At 53.8% G+C, this 19,398-nt stretch overlaps 1 protein-coding gene across 2 annotated transcripts in view; it reads left to right on the forward strand.

Annotated features, from left to right (window-relative positions):
• The first annotated feature begins 2,184 nt into the window (after positions 1-2,184).
• PIK3R2 (phosphoinositide-3-kinase regulatory subunit 2) overlaps positions 2,185-19,398 on the forward strand; it is a 29,628-nt gene continuing 12,414 nt past the window's right edge. The window contains exons 1-6 of one of the 2 annotated variants that reach the window (XM_036736540.1): positions 2,185-2,419; positions 6,758-7,407; positions 17,614-17,709; positions 18,362-18,421; positions 18,657-18,788; positions 19,048-19,282. In XM_036736540.1, the coding sequence (XP_036592435.1) occupies positions 7,068-7,407; positions 17,614-17,709; positions 18,362-18,421; positions 18,657-18,788; positions 19,048-19,282 (863 nt within the window). In that variant the 5' untranslated portion in view covers positions 2,185-2,419; positions 6,758-7,067. Of the gene's footprint in view, positions 2,420-6,757; positions 7,408-17,613; positions 17,710-18,361; positions 18,422-18,656; positions 18,789-19,047; positions 19,283-19,398 lie in introns of those variants that run through there. The other variant, XM_036736546.1, reaches the window with a different exon arrangement.

Genomic DNA, 19,398 nt, shown 5'->3' on the forward strand with positions numbered 1-19,398 from the left:
GGGAAGACATTGCCTTAAAAAGTGGAGAAGACCAAGGGGAGATGCCCTACGCAGGAAATGAGGACGTAGGAGATGTAAGGGGTGGGGTGCTGAAAGGGGGGACTTTCCATTGGTGGGGAGCTCCAAGAATGTTTGTATGAGCAAGGGTAGAGGTGATGGAAGGAAGCCCCCATGGTGCAGGCCTGAGGGGAGGAGACCCCATATCAAAGAGACTTAGGGGAGGTCAGTTTGCACTGAGGAGAACAGGTTTGGGGGAAACTGAATGAAGGGGACTCCGAGAAAGTAGGGCATTAATCTCTCACAAACCCCATACTGAGGAGCCTAAAAGGAGGAGACCTTCTCCTGAGACCCCGGTAGGGAGGACTTGAGTGGAGGAGAGCCCAAGCTGAAGGGGGTGGAGAGCTCCTCTAAAACTGGACAGATTTCATACTGAAGAGATTTTGGGGAGAGGAAGGAGATGGGGGGGAATGAATGGTAGAGACGTCATATTGAGGAAATGAGTGGGGGAGAGGAACGGGGCAGCTAGGTGGTATAGTGGATGGAGCACGGGAAGACCTGAGTTCAAATGTGGCCTCGGACACTAGCCATGTGATACTACGTGTCCATGCTGGTACTATCGTGGACAGAATACTGAACTTTGAAAACTCCCTAAATACTTTCTGGTCATGTTGTAAGCTGTTTGAGAGCAAAGCTTGTGTAAACAGCTAGGTATTACAGTACATAGAGCACCAAACCTGGAGCGGGGAAGGTCCGAGTTCAAATCCAGCCTTAGACGCTTATTAGCTGTCAAAACACTTCACGTATATTTGCCTCAGTTTCCTAATCCGTGAAATGGAGATAACCGTAGCACCTACCTCTCAGAGTTGTTGTGAGGCTCAAATGAGACATTCTGCAAACCTTAAGGTGTTTAGTAATTGCTAGCCATTATTATATTTCGGGGCAGTTTGGTGTTGAAGTGGATAGAGCGCCAGAAGGAAGGCTCACCTTCCTGAGTTCAAATGTGGCCTCAGACACTGACTAGCTGTGTGACCCTAGCCAAGTCACTTTGCCTGTTTGCCTCAGTTTCTTCATCTGCAAACTGAGCTGGAGAAGGAAATGGCAAATCACTCCAATATCTCTGCCAAGAAAACCCCGAGAGTTGGCCAGAGCTGAGCAAAAATTATGCTTTGTCTTTCATTATATCCCCAGCGCTTAGCACAGTGCCTGGCATATAGTAGGCGCTTAATAAATACTGAGTTCTCGTTGACCTACCAGGTAACTATGGACAAGTCATTTCTCTCTACCTGTCTCCTGTACTGTGTAATAGCACCTCCTTCTCGGGGTTGTTTGTGAGGATCAAAGGGGCTTTGTCAAGTGCTTTGCAAATCTTAAATAAAGTGCTATTTATTATTATGACTAGGGAGAAAGCTTAGTGCAGGAGACCCAGTCCCGAAGAGAGATGCCTCCGGAAGGGTCCAGGTTGCAGGAGGTGGAGCTTGGTGCTTCTCCCAATGACTTTGGGGAGAGGCGGGGCCAGAAGCACCAGGCTCCGCCCCCGGCGTTCTGTGACCGCCCTCCAGCCCGGACAGAGGGAGAGAGGGAGACGGAGAGGGAGACGGAGAGGGAGAGGGAGAGGGAGAGAGAGAGGGGGGGGGGGGGGGAGAGAGAGAGAGAGAGAGAGAGAGGAGAGAGAGAGAGAGAGAGAGAGAGAGAGCAGAGAGAGAGAGAGAGAGAGAGGGAGGAGGAGAGGGAGGGAGAGAGAGAGAGAGAGAGAGAGAGAGAGAGAGAGAGAGAGAGAGGGAGGGAGGGAGGGAGGGAGGGGGGAGGGGGGGAGGGAGGGAGGGAGGGGGAGGGAGGGAGGAGGGGAGTGTCCATGAGGATCCTGGCGGAGGCGCAGTTTCTTCCGCCCGCCCCTAGTTGGAACTCGTTCGGCTGTTTCCTGGAGAGCATAAGCACCACCTCTTCCTTTCTTCGCCCCGCCCCCCTCACGCTACCTAGCTTGGGCTCTTAACACCGGACTCGGCTGTTTGCGTGAGAGCGCAGGCGCCGCTCTCCTCCCTCCGCCCCCTCCCCCTCCTCCCGCTCGTCTTCCGGGTTCTGCAGGCTCGGCAGTTTCCGTGAGGGCGCAGGCGCCGCTCTCCTCCTCCCCTGCCCCTCCCACTTTCCAGGCTCTGAGCGCTCGCCTGTTTCCGTGAGCTCCCTTACGCAGAGCTTGTCTCCGCCCGTCGGGGGCGGGCTCAGCGGCTTGCTCGGTATCATGGCTGCAGCCCTGGCTCTGGCTCCGGCTGCTGCTGCTGCTGCTACTTCTATCTCTGCCTCCTCCTCCTCCTCCTCCTCCTTCTCCTTCTCTTCCGCCTCCTCTGCTGCTGCTGCCGCTGCTGCTGCTGCCGGAGGTGGAGGCCACGCTGCGTGCTCGGGGTGACGGCAGCAAAGAGGCGAGGTGGGTCCCGGCCGGCCAGACTGCGGTGGGGCCGGACTCTACCAGGAGGGGCTGGGTCATACCAGGATTTACAGGTTGGGGTGGAGGTAGGGGCCATGCTGGGAGGGGCCGGTCTGTACTGGGTCATGGAGAGGTGTTTCAAGCGGGAGAGGCTGAGTTACACTGAACTGGGGGAGGCTGTCCTTGGAAGAGGCTCTGGCTTTTGGGAGGAGCGGGGATCCCAGTTATACAGGATGGGGACTGAGTTACACTGGGAGGTTCTGAGCTATAATGGGTCATGAGGACCGGCCAAAGTGGAAGAGGCTGAGAAATATATATCTCAGTATCTGTATAATTATATAGGGGGTCTGTCCTTGGAAGAGGCTTTGGCTGTATTGGGGGACCCCAGCTATATTAGAGAGGGACTGAGCTATTCTAGGAGGGCTTGGTCTATACTGGGCCATTGGGGGGGGGGTGGCAAAAATGGGAGACGATGAATTATGTACAAAATTATATTTGGGGGGCTGTCCTTGGAAGAGGCTTTTGCTATATTGGGGAACCCCAGCTGTACTGGATGGGGATTGAGCTATACTTGGATGGGGCTGGTCTATACTGGGGCCATTGGGGGGTGGCAAAAATGGGAGAGGATGAGTTATATACCAAATTATATTTGGGGGGCTGTCCTTCGAAGAGGCTTTTGCTATACTGGATGGGGATTGAGCTGTATTGGAAGAGGCTGGGCTTCAGTGGATTCAGTGGAATGGGGCTGGGGCTGGCTTTAGCAAGAAGGGGCCCCAAGTTATACTTGGGGGCTGCCAGGCTCTACCAGGGGAGATTAGGCTGTGATAGGGGTCATGGGTTATAGCAGGAGGACCCAGACTCTAATGGGTGGAGGCAGGCCTGGTTGTAATGGGAGCTGACCATATTAGGGGTAGGGAGGAGGAAGCGGGGCTTGGCCTGACCCCACCTGTATGTGGAGTGGGGGGTCTGAGGACCCCATCCTCTTTTATGTGTCAGGGAAAAGACAGGACAGGGAAAGGGTCCAGAGCCCAGCTCAAGCCCTGTTGCAGAGCAGGGAAATGGGGTTCGGGGTTCAGGATGAAAGCGGGGGTCACAGGCTAGACTATTGTATGCCTGTGTTGTGTCAGGGTGGGATGAAGGGATTTTCATTGCTGTGAGGCTGGCTAGGTGTACCCCAGGTGGTGGCTGATGTATTCACATAGTCTTTCTCCTTCTTCCCATGCCCCCAGCCTGACATATGGGGGACTCGGTGTGCTGTGGTCACAAGAACTCTGGCCTGAGAGTCAGAAGGCACAAATTTGAATCCTGCATGCCCTCTTAGCCAAGTGACTCCAGGCGAGCCCCTTTCTGTCTCTTGGCCTCGGTTTCTCCATTTGAAAATAAGGCAGTCGACTAGCCCATGGTTCTCTGAAGGCCCTCCCAGCTCAGACAGGCTGTGTTCTGAGTCCTGGGGTTCTAAGGTCCCTCATGCTTTGTGTCTGGTGCTGGGGCCTGTGCCCCCGTGGACCCATTCAGGGAAACGGTCAAGGCGTGCCCCGCCAAGTCCGGCACAGGAAGGACCAAGTTTAGAGAAGAAGGAAGGAGGGCAACCCTCCAGAGAGAGATCCTGGCCTGTTGGCTCCCTTTCTCCCTCCCGCCCACGGGCCCTGGGGACATGTGGAGCCTTGGCCTTTTGGGGGAGGGGAGCAAGGCAGACAGATGCTCTTTGGGGCAGGAAGCCCAGCCTGGGGGAGATGCCCGGCCCTCCATCCTCCCCCCTTTCCCCCCCCTTGGCTTGGCTGAGAGCCCTTCCAAGAGGGCCCCGCCGGCATTGGGCCTCCTGGGATGGGTTTGGACTCAGAGACAGAGCCAGGCCTGCCTCTTCCCCTCCCTTCGGCTTCAGAGCTCCCCCCCACAGCAGGCGTGATGAGGCTGGCTTTTCTCTGCTGAGTGTGCATGCATGCTTCACAAGAACCCCGCGTACGTGAGTCCGTGTGCATGGATGTGTGCATGGGAGAACCCCCGTGAATGTCGGGGGTGGTGGTGGTGCAGAGTGTGTGCCTGTGTGTGGAAGAATGAGGAGGGGCAAATGCATGAATATGGGAGAAACACGTGTGAGTGGGTTTGCAGGAACACGCAACTGTGTCGGGAGCGTGAGCGTGAGAGCGAATCCATGCATTGAATAAATGTGGTTTGGGAATGGGGAGGGTGGGGGGAGACCCAATCTGCCGGGCCTCGTGTTCGAGGGTTGGGGTGGGGTGTGTGGAGCCGGGCCAGGATCCACAGACCCAGAATATCACAGACGGAAGATGAGGAAGGGAACGTTGGAGGGGAAGGGCCGTGCCTGGGGTCACAGAGCAAGCCCCAGCCTGGATGCGCTCCAGAGGCTCCTCCATTCAGATCCTAGGTCATAGCGCTGGGAGGGACTCAAGAGATGACTAAGGCCAGGCCCCCTTGTTTTATAGGGAAGGCAACCCTTGCAAGGGCAGAAGCCAGGTATCCCCCCACGATACCCTGCAAGGCTGGAGGCTTTGTCCTTCTTCCTGCCGTTCCGGAATGGCCACAGCCTCTCTCTCATGCAGGATTCCTGCTGTCCTAATGCCCCCCCACCCCCACATCTGTGATTTTTTTCCTCAAGAGCCCTGGGCCCTGCTGGCCCTGTCTCCCCATGGGCAGTAGTTGCAGGCAGGGAGAGGAGGGGGCCACTGTCCTATCCCGGGGCCTTTTCTCTGGGTCAGAGGGAGGGGTGAACCGTGTTACGTCCGTTCATCCTTGACATCTGTGGGGTGTCAGCATGTTCTTGGCAGTTCTTTGAGTTTGGGATAGGGCCAGAGCCGCTCCTTAAGAGCGTAGCATTTAGAGCTAGAAGGGCCATTGGAGAACATTTTACCCTTTCATTTTACAAATGGGGAAACTGAGGCCCACAGGGCCCCAGTGATGTATCTAAAAGTACTAGATTTCAAACCCAGCCCCTCTGATTCTGAACCTGTTCTTTCCGGGGTGTTTGGAGAGCCCATCCTGAATTCAACTTTCAAGCTTGTGACAGGACCCTGGGATCGTGGAGGGTTAGGACTGGAAGACCCTTGAGGATCATTTAGGCCAACCACCACCTGAAGCGATGTTCCAGACCTGAAAACCTCTGGCAGGAGAAGAAAAGACATCTTCTGGTGATGGGCAGCCCACGCCACACTGGGGCAGCTCGTAGGACTAGGGAGTTTTTCTTTATATTGAGACAAAATCTGCCCCTTTGCAGGTTCCCCGCCTTGGCTTCTGGTTTTAGCCTCAGGAGCCAAGCTGAGCTGGCCTATTTCCTCTGCCCCAGGGCTGCTGCCCCACCTTCAGAGGGCGCCCCTTCCTGCCTGGTCAGCCCCTAGCCTTGACCCACTGGCAAAGGGGCCAGAGAGCCCTTTCCCCAAATGCATTAACTCCAGGCCTTGTAACCTGCAGGGGAAAGAGGAACCCTGCCTGCCCCCTACCCAGTTCCCTGGGCATTCTAGATTCTGTGATCTCCTCCTTTAGGGGCCAGCACCTTTACCCCAAAGTCTGGAGATTTGGGTCCCACACTTAGATCAGGAGTCTAGGAATTTGCGTTTTTAGGATTGATAACTGTATTTCATCATAATTGGTCTCCTTTGTAATCCTGTGTATTTTGTTTTATGCGTTTAAAAACATTCATCTGAGAAGTCTGCATAGGCTTCGTTCCCCAGGCTGCCAAGGGGCTTAAGAACCCTTGGTATAGATGGTGGTGCGTGTTTATACGGTATGTCACATGTGTTAAGTAAGGTATGTCATGTGCAACAAGCAGGTAAAACCTGAAGGACAAAGCCTCCTCCCCATTTTACAGATGAGAAAACTGAGGCAAAACTAGGAGAACTGACTCGTCCAAGGTCATGCGAATAGGGAGTTGCAAAACTAGGACTGGAATTAATCGGTATCAGCAAGCTATGTGCTAGGCACCGGGGGGATACGTACAATGAGAGTCAGGAAGACCCGAGTTCAAATCCAGCTTCAGACTAGCTCACTAGCTGTGTGACCCTGGGTGAGTCACCTAACCTCCGTCTGCCTCAGTGTCCTCCTCTGTAATAACAGTGGCATCTATCTCAAATGAGACTGCAAATGAGCCCGATGCCCTGTCTGGACCTCAGCTTTGTCATCTGTAAAGTGAAGGGGTTAAAGGGTGTCCAGGGACCCTTCCGGCTGTAAATCTGTAGTCCTGCCAGCTGAAACGTTGATGGAAGGAGCTGGAGGATTCCACCTCTGTTAGGCTGATTGGGGAGCGTGAGTCCCGGAGTCCCATCTGGTCTCCCTGTATTGGCACTAACGGCTCTCTCTCCCTCCTGTCCCCTCCCCTCCCTGTAGGTCCTGACGCCCAGCTCCCCATCAGAACCGTGGCCCCTCCTGGACACAGACACTCCTCCCTGGGGCCTAGGCAAGCCGTCTCCCCCAAGGGCCGGAGCATGGTGGTGATACTAGCCCTCTGCTCCATCATCTGGCTAAACAGGGGCTTCAAGCTGCGGAAAAGTGGCTAGGCCCCTGGCCTCCTCGCCCTGCTCTGCTGACACTGCCGCCCTCTCCTCCTTCACCCCCCGGCCATGTGGCCCTTGGCCCGTAGTTGAGTTCCTCTCTCCCTTGGTCTGGGAGGGGCACTGCCCCTCCTCGCCCGGGCGTCATGGCCAGTGCCGAGGGCTTCCAGTACCGGGCCCTTTACCAGTACCACAAGGAGCGTGAGGAGGACCTTGACCTGCTGCCCGGCGACATCCTGGTCGTGAGCAAGGGCACGCTGGAGGCGCTCGGCTTCCAGGATGGGGACGAGCAGAGCCCTCACCACATCGGCTGGATCCTCGGCGTCAACGAACGGACCAAGCAGAAGGGGGACTTCCCCGGCACCTATGTGGAGTACCTGGGGCCCGTGAAGATTGCCCTGCCCTCCCACCGCCCCCGAGGCCACAGGCCACTGCCCGCCACGCCGGGGGCAGGCCCTGGCCGTCCTCGGGACTCCCCAGAGCCAGGTAAGTGCCCGGAACCTCCTGGAGCCGCTCCACTGTGGGGGTACAAGTGACAGACATGTGGCAGACAAGTTGACTGAAGCTTGGGGAGTGGGCCGCCTTAAGAGGGATGGCCGTTATTGAGTATCGGCATAGAAGATTGATTGGTTGACTTCTGGGGACCCTTCCTTCTCTCAAAGGTGGTGATTCCCTGGTTTTTCTCCCTGTCAGGGCAGGGCTGCAGACGTCGGGGCTGGGCCAGGCTGGCACAGAGGGCCCCTGCAGTAGGAGAAAGCAAGCGCATTGGGGTCATGTCTTTACTTACTCAGCTATTTACTGACTTCCATGCTGGACACTGGGAGTGGGGTGATGGGAGAAAGCCATGGCCCTGTCCTCAGAGAGCTTCCAGCCTCCCTGGTGACCTGGAACAACACAGGACATTATATGAGGAGGAAAATTCCCCACGGTCACACTGGTGGAACCTTAAGCCTCTGATTCAAAATCAGGAGTCTTTACACTGGCTGTCTGCGGACAGAGCTCCATGGCCTGGAGCAATGGACAAGGGCTTCCTGGAGGAGGAGGCAGAGGGCAGGATGGGCCGGGGGCTGGGCTTTACAAATGGGGCAGGCCAGCCTATGCCTGCTCTCCCTGCCAGGGGAGCAGGCCCTGCCTGGTCCTGCCCAGCTCTGTGGGGACATGCCCCAGACTTTCCCATTCTCTGCCAACCATCTGGCTTGTCAAAACAGGACAGATGTGCCTTCTCCCGGGCCCCAAACTCAGTGAAGCTTTTCCCTTCACCTCAACGGTGGCCAAGGCAGGAGGGGGAAGGGAGTACATGGCAGAGAGGGCCTCTGGAATCACTGACCTTCCTCCTGAAGCCTGGTCATTCTGCCCCCACCCAGCCTCCTTCTAGTTTCCAGACTGGGAGTCAGTATATATTACACAGGATCACTATGGAAAAGTGTCTTCTCTTTGACCCTCAGTTTCTTCTTCTTTAAGAGAGGTGGAGTAACCCCTTGCCCTGCCTTCCTCATAGGGCAGTTGGGAAGCCTATTTTCGAGAGTGGAGGGCACTTCATCTTTTGCGAGAGAGCCTTTGCTGCCCAGAGTGCGGAGAGAACTAGGTTTGAATCTCCCCCTAAGGCGCCCTAGCTGGATGAACCGGGGCGACTTCTCTGGGCCTCAGTTTCTCATCTGTAAAATGGAGGCAAAAATACTTGTACTCCCTCCCTCAGCGGGTTACGGTGAGACGCTTTGCAAGCCATAAGATGCTATTCGTATAACAAAAGCAAGAGACAGCCGCCTGTGGTGCGGAGAGCGCTGGGTTTGAGTCTGGGCTCCAGGCCCCTAAAGTCACACCCTCCTGCTGGATTCTGGCAGTGGGTGGAGACTCTGCTCCCACCGCTGAAAGACAGGCTTGTTCCAGGGCCAGCCTGGGGCCCCCTGGCATCAGGCCGTCAGAGGACGGCAGGATGGAATTGGGTGGGGTAGATGCCGCAGCTCCACAGCCCCAGGACTTTGCCCAGCTTCTCTGCACCTGGCCCTGGCAGAGTGTGGAGGAAGGAAAGGAACAAAAGGGAGACAGGAGAATAGGCCAGGCCGCTCTTCTGAGGTCCCTTAGTAGACGATGGCCTGAGGAAAGCTGGGCATTACCTTTTCCCCCACCTGCTCCCAGTCCCTCCCAGTGTCACAAGGCTGTGGGGAGGAAAGGCTTTGGAATCCTAAAGCATGATAAAGAAATGAGTGCTGGTAATTAGGATAGCCCAGGCCACTGGAGAAGGTGCCTGCTGACGGTAGCTTTCCTTCCTCAATAGGAGGGCCCTTAGAACAGGATGTCAGGGCTGGGAGGGCCCTTAGAACCCAGGATGTCAGAGCTGGGAGGGCCCTTAGAACCCAGGATGTCAGAGCTGGGAAGGCCCATAGAACCCAGGATGTCAGGGCTGGGAGGGCCCTTAGAACCCAGGATGTCAGAGCTGGGAGGGCCCTTAGAACCCAGGATGTCAGGGCTGGGAGGGCCCTTAGAACCCAGGATGTCAGAGCTGGGAGGGCCCTTAGAACCCAGGATGTCAGGGCTGGGAGGGCCCTTAGAACCCAGGATGTCAGGGCTGGGAGGGCCCTTAGAACCCAGGATGTCAGAGCTGGGAGGGCTTCTAGAACCCAGACTGTCAGAGCTGGGAAGGCCCTTAGAACATAGGATGTCAGAGCTGGGAGGGCCCTTAGAACCCAGGATGTCAGAGCTGGGAGGGCCCTTAGAACCCAGGATGTCAGGGCTGGGAGGGCCCTTAGAACCCAGGATGTCAGAGCTGGGAGGGCCCTTAGAACCCAGGATGTCAGGGCTGGGAGGGCCCTTAGAACCCAGGATGTCAGGGCTGGGAGGGCCCTTAGAACCCAGGATGTCAGGGCTGGGAGGGCCCTTAGAACCCAGGATGTCAGGGCTGGGAGGGCCCTTAGAACCCAGGATGTCAGGGCTGGGAGGGCCCTTAGAACCCAGGATGTCAGGGCTGGGAGGGCCCTTAGAACCCAGGATGTCAGGGCTGGGAGGGCCCTTAGAACCCAGGATGCCAGGGCTGGGAGGGCCCTTAGAACCCAGGATGTCAGGGCTGGGAGGGCCCTTAGAACCCAGGATGCCAGGGCTGGGAGGGCCCTTAGAACCCAGGATGCCAGGGCTGGGAGGGCCCTTAGAACCCAGGATGCCAGGGCTGGGAGGGCCCTTAGAACCCAGGATGTCAGAGCTGGGAAGGCCCTTAGAACCCAGGATGTCAGGGCTGGGAGGGCCCTTAGAACCCAGGATGTCAGAGCTGGGAGGGCCCTTAGAACCCAGGATGTCAGAGCTGGGAGGGCCCTTAGAATAGGGAATGTCAGAGCTGGGAGAAACTTTAGGAATCAGAGGTCAAATTCCAGCACTGTATTTGTGACCTTGAACCAGTCATTTCATACCTCTAGGCCTTGGTTTCCTCACATGTAAGAGGAGGAGGTTGGGCTAGGCAGCCTCCAGGGTCCCTCCCAGCCCTAAATCTATGATCTTACCATCACCTAATTCAACCCTTCCTTCTACAGTGGAGAAGAGGAAGGGATGTGCACCATGTCACCTGGCTTTAAGTAGCAAAGGCTGGCCACACTTAGGCCTTTTGACTCTGGGGGTAGGGGGTTGTGCCCATCCTGTCTCTGTCTCTCCCTCACCTCTCTTTCTCTGTATGTCTGTCTCTCTTTCTCTCTCCCCCTCTCCTCTTTCTCTTTCTCTCTTTTTCCTGAGTTCCCTGGGGATAGAATTGACAGGAAACATAATTCAGATTGGAGCAGGATCTGGGGGGAGATGGGATGGGGGAGGGAAGGAGGACTGGGGTTCTGCTGACACAGCACATTCCTGGAGCAGGGTTGGGGATGAAGGAAGCCCTCGTGTAGGGTAATGTCCCCCCCACCCCAGGCCCCAGAGACCTTTTGCCAGGGTCACCACTCTGGCCTTCTGCCCTTAGCAGCTGGAATCCCTCTCTACAAAAGCTTTTACCCCGTTCCCACCATCCCCTTCCCCCTCGCTGCCTCTTGGGTTTCCAGGCCATTGGTTGGGTGGGGTTTGGATTTCTCTGGTTCCATGGGGCCCCTCACTCTGAGTATCTTTTTGCCAAGAGCTCCCTCCCCCCACTGCTTCTGCGGGCTTCCTGCCAGGGCTTTTTCCCCTCCCTGGTAACAACCAGTCTGGAAAGGAGCAGGATGACTCCCTTCCTGGGAGCGGAGGTGGGGGGTGGGGCTAATGGGGGGAGGGGGTACAGAGTGAGTTCCAAGAACTTGAAACTGGAAGGTCTAAAACTGAAGAGATCTGAGATCCTGGGGATGGGGCGTAGACTGAGGAGGATGGGCAGTGAGGTGGAGGTGTAGAGAACCCTGCCCTGAGAATAGGATAGTTTTGGGGTACAGAGCCTAGCTAGACATAAGTCACTGTCCCTGTGGACCTCTGCTCTATCTGAAAGTCAGGGAACATTGTAGATCGACAGTCTCTGCCTTGTGTCTCTGACATCCTGTGTTCTAAGGACCCTCCCAGCCCTGACAGTCTGGGTTCTAAGGGCCTTCCTAGCTGTGACAGTCTGGGTTTTAAGGGCCCTCCCAGCTCTGACATCCTGGCTTCTAAGGGCCCTTCCAGCTCTATATTCTGTGTTCTAAGGGCCCTCCCAGCTCTGACAGTCTGGGTCCCAAGGGCCCTCCCAGCTCTGACATCCTGTGTTCTAAGGGCCCTCCCAGCGGTATTCTGGGTTCTGACAACCCTTCCTGCACTCACTGTTTGTATTGCCGGTTTCCTTCCATCTCTAAATCCTCTGGCCCTGTTATTAAGGGCATCAGAGATATGCCAGGCTCACAGAATTCCAGAAGGGACCTCCAAGGCCGTCTAGTTCAGCCAAACCCCCCACCAAACACAGCCAGGCCCTCGTAGTCATCAGACATCTGCTTGAAGTGCTGGAGTGAGCGGGGCTCTCTCTCTCCAGGGAGAGAGTGACAGTGACAGTCTGGGTTTTAAGGGCCCTCCCAGCTCTGACATCCTGGCTTCTATATTCTGGGTTCTAAGGGTCCTCCCAGCTCTGACATCCTATGTTCTAAGGGCCTTCCCAGCTCTGACAGTCTGGGTTCTAGAAGCCCTCCCAGCTCTGACATCCTGTGTTCTAAGGGCCCTCCCAGCGGTATTCTGGGTTCTGACAACCCTTCCTGCACTCACTGTTTGTATTGCCGGTTTCCTTCCATCTCTAAATCCTCTGGCCCTGTTATTAAGGGCATCAGAGATATGCCAGGCTCACAGAATTCCAGAAGGGACCTCCAAGGCCGTCTAGTTCAGCCAAACCCCCCACCAAACACAGCCAGGCCCTCGTAGTCATCAAACATCTGCTTGAAGTGCTGGAGTGAGCGGGGCTCTCTCTCTCCAGGGACAGCTCATTCCATTCTGGGACAGTTCTTGTGATTAGAAAGTTTTTCCTGACGTGGAACCACAAGCTGCCGCTGCAGTTTCTGCCTATTGCTCCTAGCTCCACGTTGTCCTAGGATCAGCTGAAGTAACTGGGGTGTTTAGCCTGGAAAAGGGAGAACAGAGGATAAGAAGGGAGATATGACAGCTGTTTTCAGATATCTGAAGGTCTGTCATTGGCGGAGGAGCTACATGTGTGCCATTTGACCCCACAAGCCACGGCTGAAAGCTGCAGATTGGCGGATTGAGGCCAGATGCCAGGAAAAACTTCTCACGGGTAGAGCTGTCCCAAAGGGCTTCTTGGGGAGGTGGTGGGTGCCTCTCGTGGGTGGTCTTCCAGCAGAGGCTGGCATTTATAGGGCTGACTGGGTCCCAGGCATGATGCTAAGTGCTGGTGATAGAAAGAAAGGCAAAAACACAGGCCCTGCCTTCAAAGAACCCTTATAGGGAAGCAACAGGGCCAACAGCTCTGAATAACGGGATCCATGCAGACTCGATGGAAGGTGGTCTCATCGGCCTGAGGCCTCCTGCAGGAGGGAGGCTTTGAGCCGAATCTACAAGTAAGGCAGGCAGAGCGTTCCAGGCACGGGGGACACGAGGGGCTTCTTAGAAGTCATCTGGTCCGACTCCTCCACTTTACACAATTTTGAACCAAGCTCTAGAAACCAGCTTGTCCAAGGTCATCCATCACAAAGGTAGAATTCCAGCCCAGCTGTTCTGACTCCAAATCCAGCCCTTATTTCTCTGTCTTTTCCTTGAGAAGAGCATGAGATATTTTTATCCAACTCTTGCAAAAAAATAAAAATCCAAGTTAATTGTAGCTATGGCTTTTAGAAAGCCTGTCAGAAAGAAGGTAAGGCAGTCTGGCTCTTTGGGACCCCCTTTCTTGATACTCGTTGGCCATCTCTTTAATAATGCAGTTTGCCCCAGAAATGAAATCCGACACCCTGACCTGCAGTTTACACAGTCCATTCTCTTTCCCCCTACCATCCTTTTTTTTTTTTTTTTTTAAATTTTGAGAAGTGGCACATTTGCCTTGCTCACATCCTGTGGTCCCTTCCCCAGTTCTCCATGGTCTTTCTTTCTTGTTTTTTTTTTTTGGAGGGGAGAAGGCAGGGCAATCGGGGTTAAGTGACTTGCCCAAGGTCACACAGCTAGTAAGTGTGTCAAGTGTCTGAGACCAGATTTGGACTCAGGTCCTCCTGACTCCAAGGCCGGTGTTCTACTCACTGCACCACCTAGCTGCCCTCTCCATGGTCTTTCAAAGGTCCCTGATGGCATCTCGGGCAGGCACGTCCACCAGTTCCCTAAATTCCTAAGGATGTGATTCAGCGGGGGCCTGGTCACAAGCACCGCACAGATGACAGACAGCTGGGGCTCTTACTTCTTCCTCACTTCATCTTGGTTATCAACGTTCTCTCAGCCATTTTTTCGCTGTCCTTTCCTAGTCTAAAGTTCAGAGCAATTCTGCCTTCTCTCTGGCGGTCATTATCGTCCCATGCAGAGGAACCCATTGATTAAAGAATGGCTAAATAAACTATGGCTCATGAGTATTGTAGGATGCTGCTGTGTTGGAAGAAATGGTGACTATGAATGAGGTGATGTGGGGGGAAGTAAGCCGGACCAAGAAAACAGTCTGTTCTCATCCTGTCCCCGCAAGCAGCTGTCTTCTCCCTGCTCTCATCATCTCCCTTTATAGCAATAACCAGAAACCGTTTCTATTATCCTGGGCTTTTCTCCGCGGCCTCTCTTCATTCTGAGATTTAGCCCAATGGACGCCATGCTTCTAGGAAGCAGCCTTCCACGCTCTTGTATTCATAATAGCTGACGGTTGTATAGTATGCCAGGCACTATGCTAAGCATTTTACAGTTATTATCTCATCTTCTCTTGCTTCTATCTTCTCTACATATGTGTCTTTTTAAAATTTGGGGGTGGAGAGGAGGAGGGAGGCAGTTGGGCTTAAATGACTTTGCCTAGGGTCACACAGCTAATAAGTGTGTGAGGTCGGATTTGAACTCAGGTCTTCCTGACTCCTGGCTCAGCACTCTGTCAACTACGGTGCTACTTAGCTGCTCCTGTCTTTTAAAATTTCAATGTAAAGTCTCTCGGGGCAGAAATTGTTATGTTTCATCTTTGTGTTCACAGTGCCGCATACAGTAAGAACTTAATGCATGCTTACTAGATTGAATTGGCCACACCAGGCACCTCCTCTTTTTTTGTCCTTAGAGGTCTATTTCTGTTTGTATCTTCAGAGAGTTTCCCATTCCTCCTAGTCAGATAGTCAACAGGTACTTATTAAATAACTAGACACTCCTGTAGTCAGTCAGTCAACAAGCATTTATTAAATGCCCACTGTGTACTAGGTCCTCAACTGACTTCTCTTGTAGTCATTCAGTTAACAAGCATTTATTAAGTGCCTGCTAGGTGCCAGGTCCTCTTCTAAGTGCTGGGGATGCCCAGAAAGATAAAAGACAGTTGCTGTTCTCAAAGAGCTGTCCATGATCCACGGGATCTGACTCGTCCCTTCTCTAAATCCTTTGAAATCTTTTCTCAGATGAGAGCATGTTAGACTACGTGGCCAGCTTTCTCATCCTCCCATTGCACCCTTTAGGTTGGACTGATTCCCTTTCCCAGGAGGTCTTCCAGCTCCTCGGAGGCTTTTTTTTTTTTTGGTTTAACCTGTTCTTTAAAGTAGCCTTTTCTGCAGCATTCTTCCAAAAAGTGGTCGTCTAGCCTTTAAGATGGGCAGCTAGGTGACTCAGTGGATAGAGTGTACCGGATCTGGAGTCAGGAAGACCCAAGTTCATATCTGGTCTTAGACACTTATTAATTGTGTGACCCTGGACAAGTCACTTCATCCTGCTTGCCTCAGTTTCCCCATCCCTAAAATGAGCTGGAGAAGGAAATGGCAAACCGCTACAGTATCTTTTTGAAGAAAAACCCAAAAAAGGGTCACAAAGAGCCAGACGCAACTGAAACGATTGAAGAACAACAAAGTCTTTGAGATCCGGGGTCACGTGGACCATCACCTGTACCAGCCCATCCTTCCTAGATCAGGGAAATGCCCCTGGTATAATTTACCTGGACTCGAGTGAGGCATTTAGCTTGTCGTCTTGGACTGTCCTTTTGGAAAGCTACAGGGAGACGGGTTTTAGCCAGTTATGCCATCAGGTGGATCTGTAACTGGTCGAATGGGCGGATCCTGATCATTGTAATAATGGTGAGAGTCGATGGTTGCCCAGGGTGTCCCAGAAGTCTTGGTGCACTTGCGCCTAAAACTGCACAGATTCTTTGGGGACACCCTTCCTCATGCCCTAAAGTTTATAAAGCGGTCCACTACATTTGGTCCTCACAGCGGCCCTAGGAGGTAGATGCCACAGGTATTATTATCCTCATTTTACAGATGAGGAAACTGAGGGTTGGAGAAATGGCTTACCCAGGGTTACATGGTTAACGTAACGATGCTATCAACAACAGGAATAATCGTAGCTGATCTTCATATAGCACCTACTATGCGCTTAGCACTCGTGCTAAGCACTTTACGGTTATTGTCCCATTGGATCCTCAGAATGACCCTGGAGTGGGTGGGTGGGTGGGTGGGGAATGCGGTGATTATTATAGTTGAGGAAACTGAGGCTCAGAAATATGAGATGGCTTACCCACGGTTACATAGTTAACATAATCGTAGCTAACATTTACATAGCACCTACTGTGCGCCAGGCACTGTACTAAGTGACCCTCACAATAACTCATGGGATTGGGGGGGTTTATTATTATTGCCCATTTTACAGCTGGGGAAACTGAGGCTCCAAGCCCCCCAAAAAGAATTATTTAGTATCTGTTTGGAGGGAGGTCTTTAGCGGTAGGCTCCGCACATTTTGTACATGGCTCCATGCTGTTTAACAGCTGCCAAAGTGATTTTTTTTTCCTTAAGCTCCAATCTGACCATGTCACTCCCCTAGTCAATAAATTCCCATGGCTCCCTGTTATTTCTGCAACAAAATATAGTATTGGCTCCATCCTGGCTTTCCAGTGGATTCATTCAGTCAGTCACAAGTCACACAACCAGGCAGTGGGCCGGGCATGAAATAGCCTTACCCTTGGGGAATTTACATTCTTTTGAGAAATAGCACATATATAAATCATTATTACAAAAAACAAACCCAAAATGATGAGACAAAGACCTAAGCAGCTGGGAGTTGGAGGGGCATGGATCAGGAAAGCCTTCCTGGGGAGGTGTCCCTCGAGCTGAGTTTTGAGGGAAACTAAGGTGAGGAGGGTCCTGCATTCCTGGTGTGGGGCACAGATGATGCAAAGGAGTGGCCCGTGCGTGAAGAATGCAAGGCCAGTTTGGCTGAACGGGAGGGGAGTTGTATATATAATATAGGGTAGCAAGAAAGGGAAGTCATTATAAAATCAGGATGTAAGGGTAGGTTGAGGCAGAGCTGGGATGGATCATGACCAGAGCTGACCCTGCTGGCAAACATAGATTTTTTGGTATTTCTTGGCAGAGATGGAGGCTCCGGGGGTGGGGGCCATTGAATATGGTGTCAGGCTTTATTCAAAGTAGTAATCAATCATGCTGGGGTTTTTACCTCTTCTTCTTTTTAATTTTGATTTTATTTATTTTGGGGAGGCAGTCGGAGCCAAGTGACTTGCCCAGGGTCATACAAGAAGTATGTGTCTGAGGCTGGATTTGAACTCAGGTCCTCCTGACTCCAGGCCTGGTGCTCTATCCAATGCACCACCTGGCTGCCCTGTTTTTTGTTTGTTTTGCTTTTATTTTAACATTCTTTGTTATACAGGATGACTTGAGGAGGAAGAGAGACACAGGAGGAAATTTTAAAATAAAAGATATCAATAAAAATTTATTTAAAAAAAAAAAAGATTTGTGGAAGAAGAGAGCAGAGCCAGAAAAGATGATTAGAAGTCTTTTCAAATAATCCTGGTGAGGGGATGAACATGGGCTATTTGGAGGGCATTAGGCCGTGTGGAGGCTTTATGGGTCAATTGGAGAACAGGTTCTTCTTCTTTCTTGCTCTAGGACCTGACCCTGGGCTCTCACCCTAGGGGTTAGTGCTGGGGTTTCTGCCTGGTCGGGTCTTCTAGCATCGCCTTCCCACTGCCACCCGCCTTCCCCAGGGAATGACCTCTGGACTGCTGCCCCCAGCCCGGGATGGGACCGCTCGGGTCTCCTCCAGCTCACCCCGCAGAACCCGGGGCAGCCCACCCCTAACTCAGGGCAGCTGCTTCTTAGCCATAAAGTGCTTCTCTTCCCTTGCCAGCTGGTCCTCTGCTCCCTGACCTGCCGGAGCAGTTTGTCCCTCCCGAGGCAGCACCACCTATCCTTCAGAAGTTGGTGGAAGCCATCGAACGCAAAGGTAAGGGCGCTTTGTACCCAGGAGATCTCTCAGCTTCCCTCTCTCCCCATTCCCTTCCATCTCCCTCGTGGACCTCAGGTAAAGTCACCAGGATCTCACTCGTTGCTTAGAAGGGAGGGAAGGGAATATGCATTTATGAAGCACCTACTGTGTGCCAGGCACTGTGTCAAGCCCTTTGCAAATATTATATCATTTGATCCTCGCAACAACCCTGGGAAGTAGGTTCTATTCTTGTCCCCGTTTTGTAGACGAGGACACTGAGGCAGACAGGTTAAGAGACTTGCCCCCTGGGTCCCACAGCTGAGTGTCTGAGGTAGGATTTGAACTCGGGTTTTCCTCACTCCAGGCCCAGCGGTCTGTACTCCGTGGCACCTAGTGGCCTCCTTCCTTGGGGCTTCTCAAGACCTTTCTGAGCTCCCAACTCCTTGGCTCCTTTTCTCACCTCGTTCTTCCTTCTCGTTCTAAGAACCAGCGCCTCTCCTCTCTCGAATTTCCTTGGCTGGCGCTCATCCCCACTGACTTCCGGCTCACCCTCAGAAAGTCATCTGAAGTTATTTCTGACTCCCCTGTCACACCTCTGTCCCGCACCCCGCTGATGAGAAGCTCACTAAGGATTTGTGTGTTTGATGTTACTTGGACGTTCCTTCTGCAGGGCTGGACAGCGAGATGCTCTACAGACCATCTGGCTCTGAGCTGCGGCCGCTGAGAATCGGTGAGGAACATCTTTCCTTGGGCTTGCTCTCTCTCCCTGCTCTTCCCCTCCCCCCAGAGGTGGGGGTCTTAGCACTAGTGGGGAGGGCCTGGGAGGTGTCTTAAGCTGCAGAAGATGAAGGTTCTGTTCTGATGCTTGGTGCTGAACTGGGGAGAGTGGTGGTGGGGGGGATGCAGCTTGGTCTTTGGGGCAGGAAGCATCCATTCCCTCCCCCATGTTCCTGGCCCCCTGGCAGACTGGACCCTGAGTGACGTAGATCAGTGGGATGTGGCCACCCTTTCTGAAGCCCTGAAAGGCTACCTACAAGCTTTGCCCAGGCCCCTTGTGCCACCTGGAGCCCATGGGGACATTCTTCATGCCTTGCAAGGTAAGTCCACTTTGATTGTCTCGTCAGTCACAGGGAGCGGGAATCCTCAGGTTCCTCGGGTGGGAGCAGGTTAGGACCAAATTGACTCTGAACGTGGGTCCCCAGGGGATAGAGGATCCCCGGGTCAGGGAGAGGGCTGACCTTAGGCTGTGGTGCCCCGTCCGTGGGTATTCCTGTAGGCCGGGGTTGGTTGGTTTAGGGAAGGGTCTGGGAGGCTGGGCAGGCCCCAGTGATTCATGCCCTATCTGTCCCTCCTCAGAGATAGCCAGCCCGGCCGCAGCAGCAGCATCAGCAGGATGGAGGAGACAGCAGCTGCAGGCGGTGCTGGAGCCTCCCCTCATCCCCCTGCACAACGCCCTGACTCTGCGCTTCCTGCTCCAGCACCTGGGGAGGGTGGTCCAGAAGGCCCAGGCCCAAGCCCAGGGCAGTGGCCTGGGCCCCCGGGCCCTCGGGGAAATCTTTGGACCTCTCCTACTTAGGCTGCCGGTCGCAGGGTATGTCTGTACACGACCAAAAAGTGTGGAAGAAAGGGTGGAAGGACAGATGTGTGGAGAGGAAGGAAGGGAGGGAGGGAGGAGGGAGAGGGAGGAAGAAAGGGAGGAGGGAAGGA

The sequence above is a fragment of the Trichosurus vulpecula genome, chromosome 1 (assembly GCF_011100635.1).
Source record: "Trichosurus vulpecula isolate mTriVul1 chromosome 1, mTriVul1.pri, whole genome shotgun sequence".
In the NCBI taxonomy this organism is placed as follows: Eukaryota; Metazoa; Chordata; class Mammalia; order Diprotodontia; family Phalangeridae; genus Trichosurus; species Trichosurus vulpecula.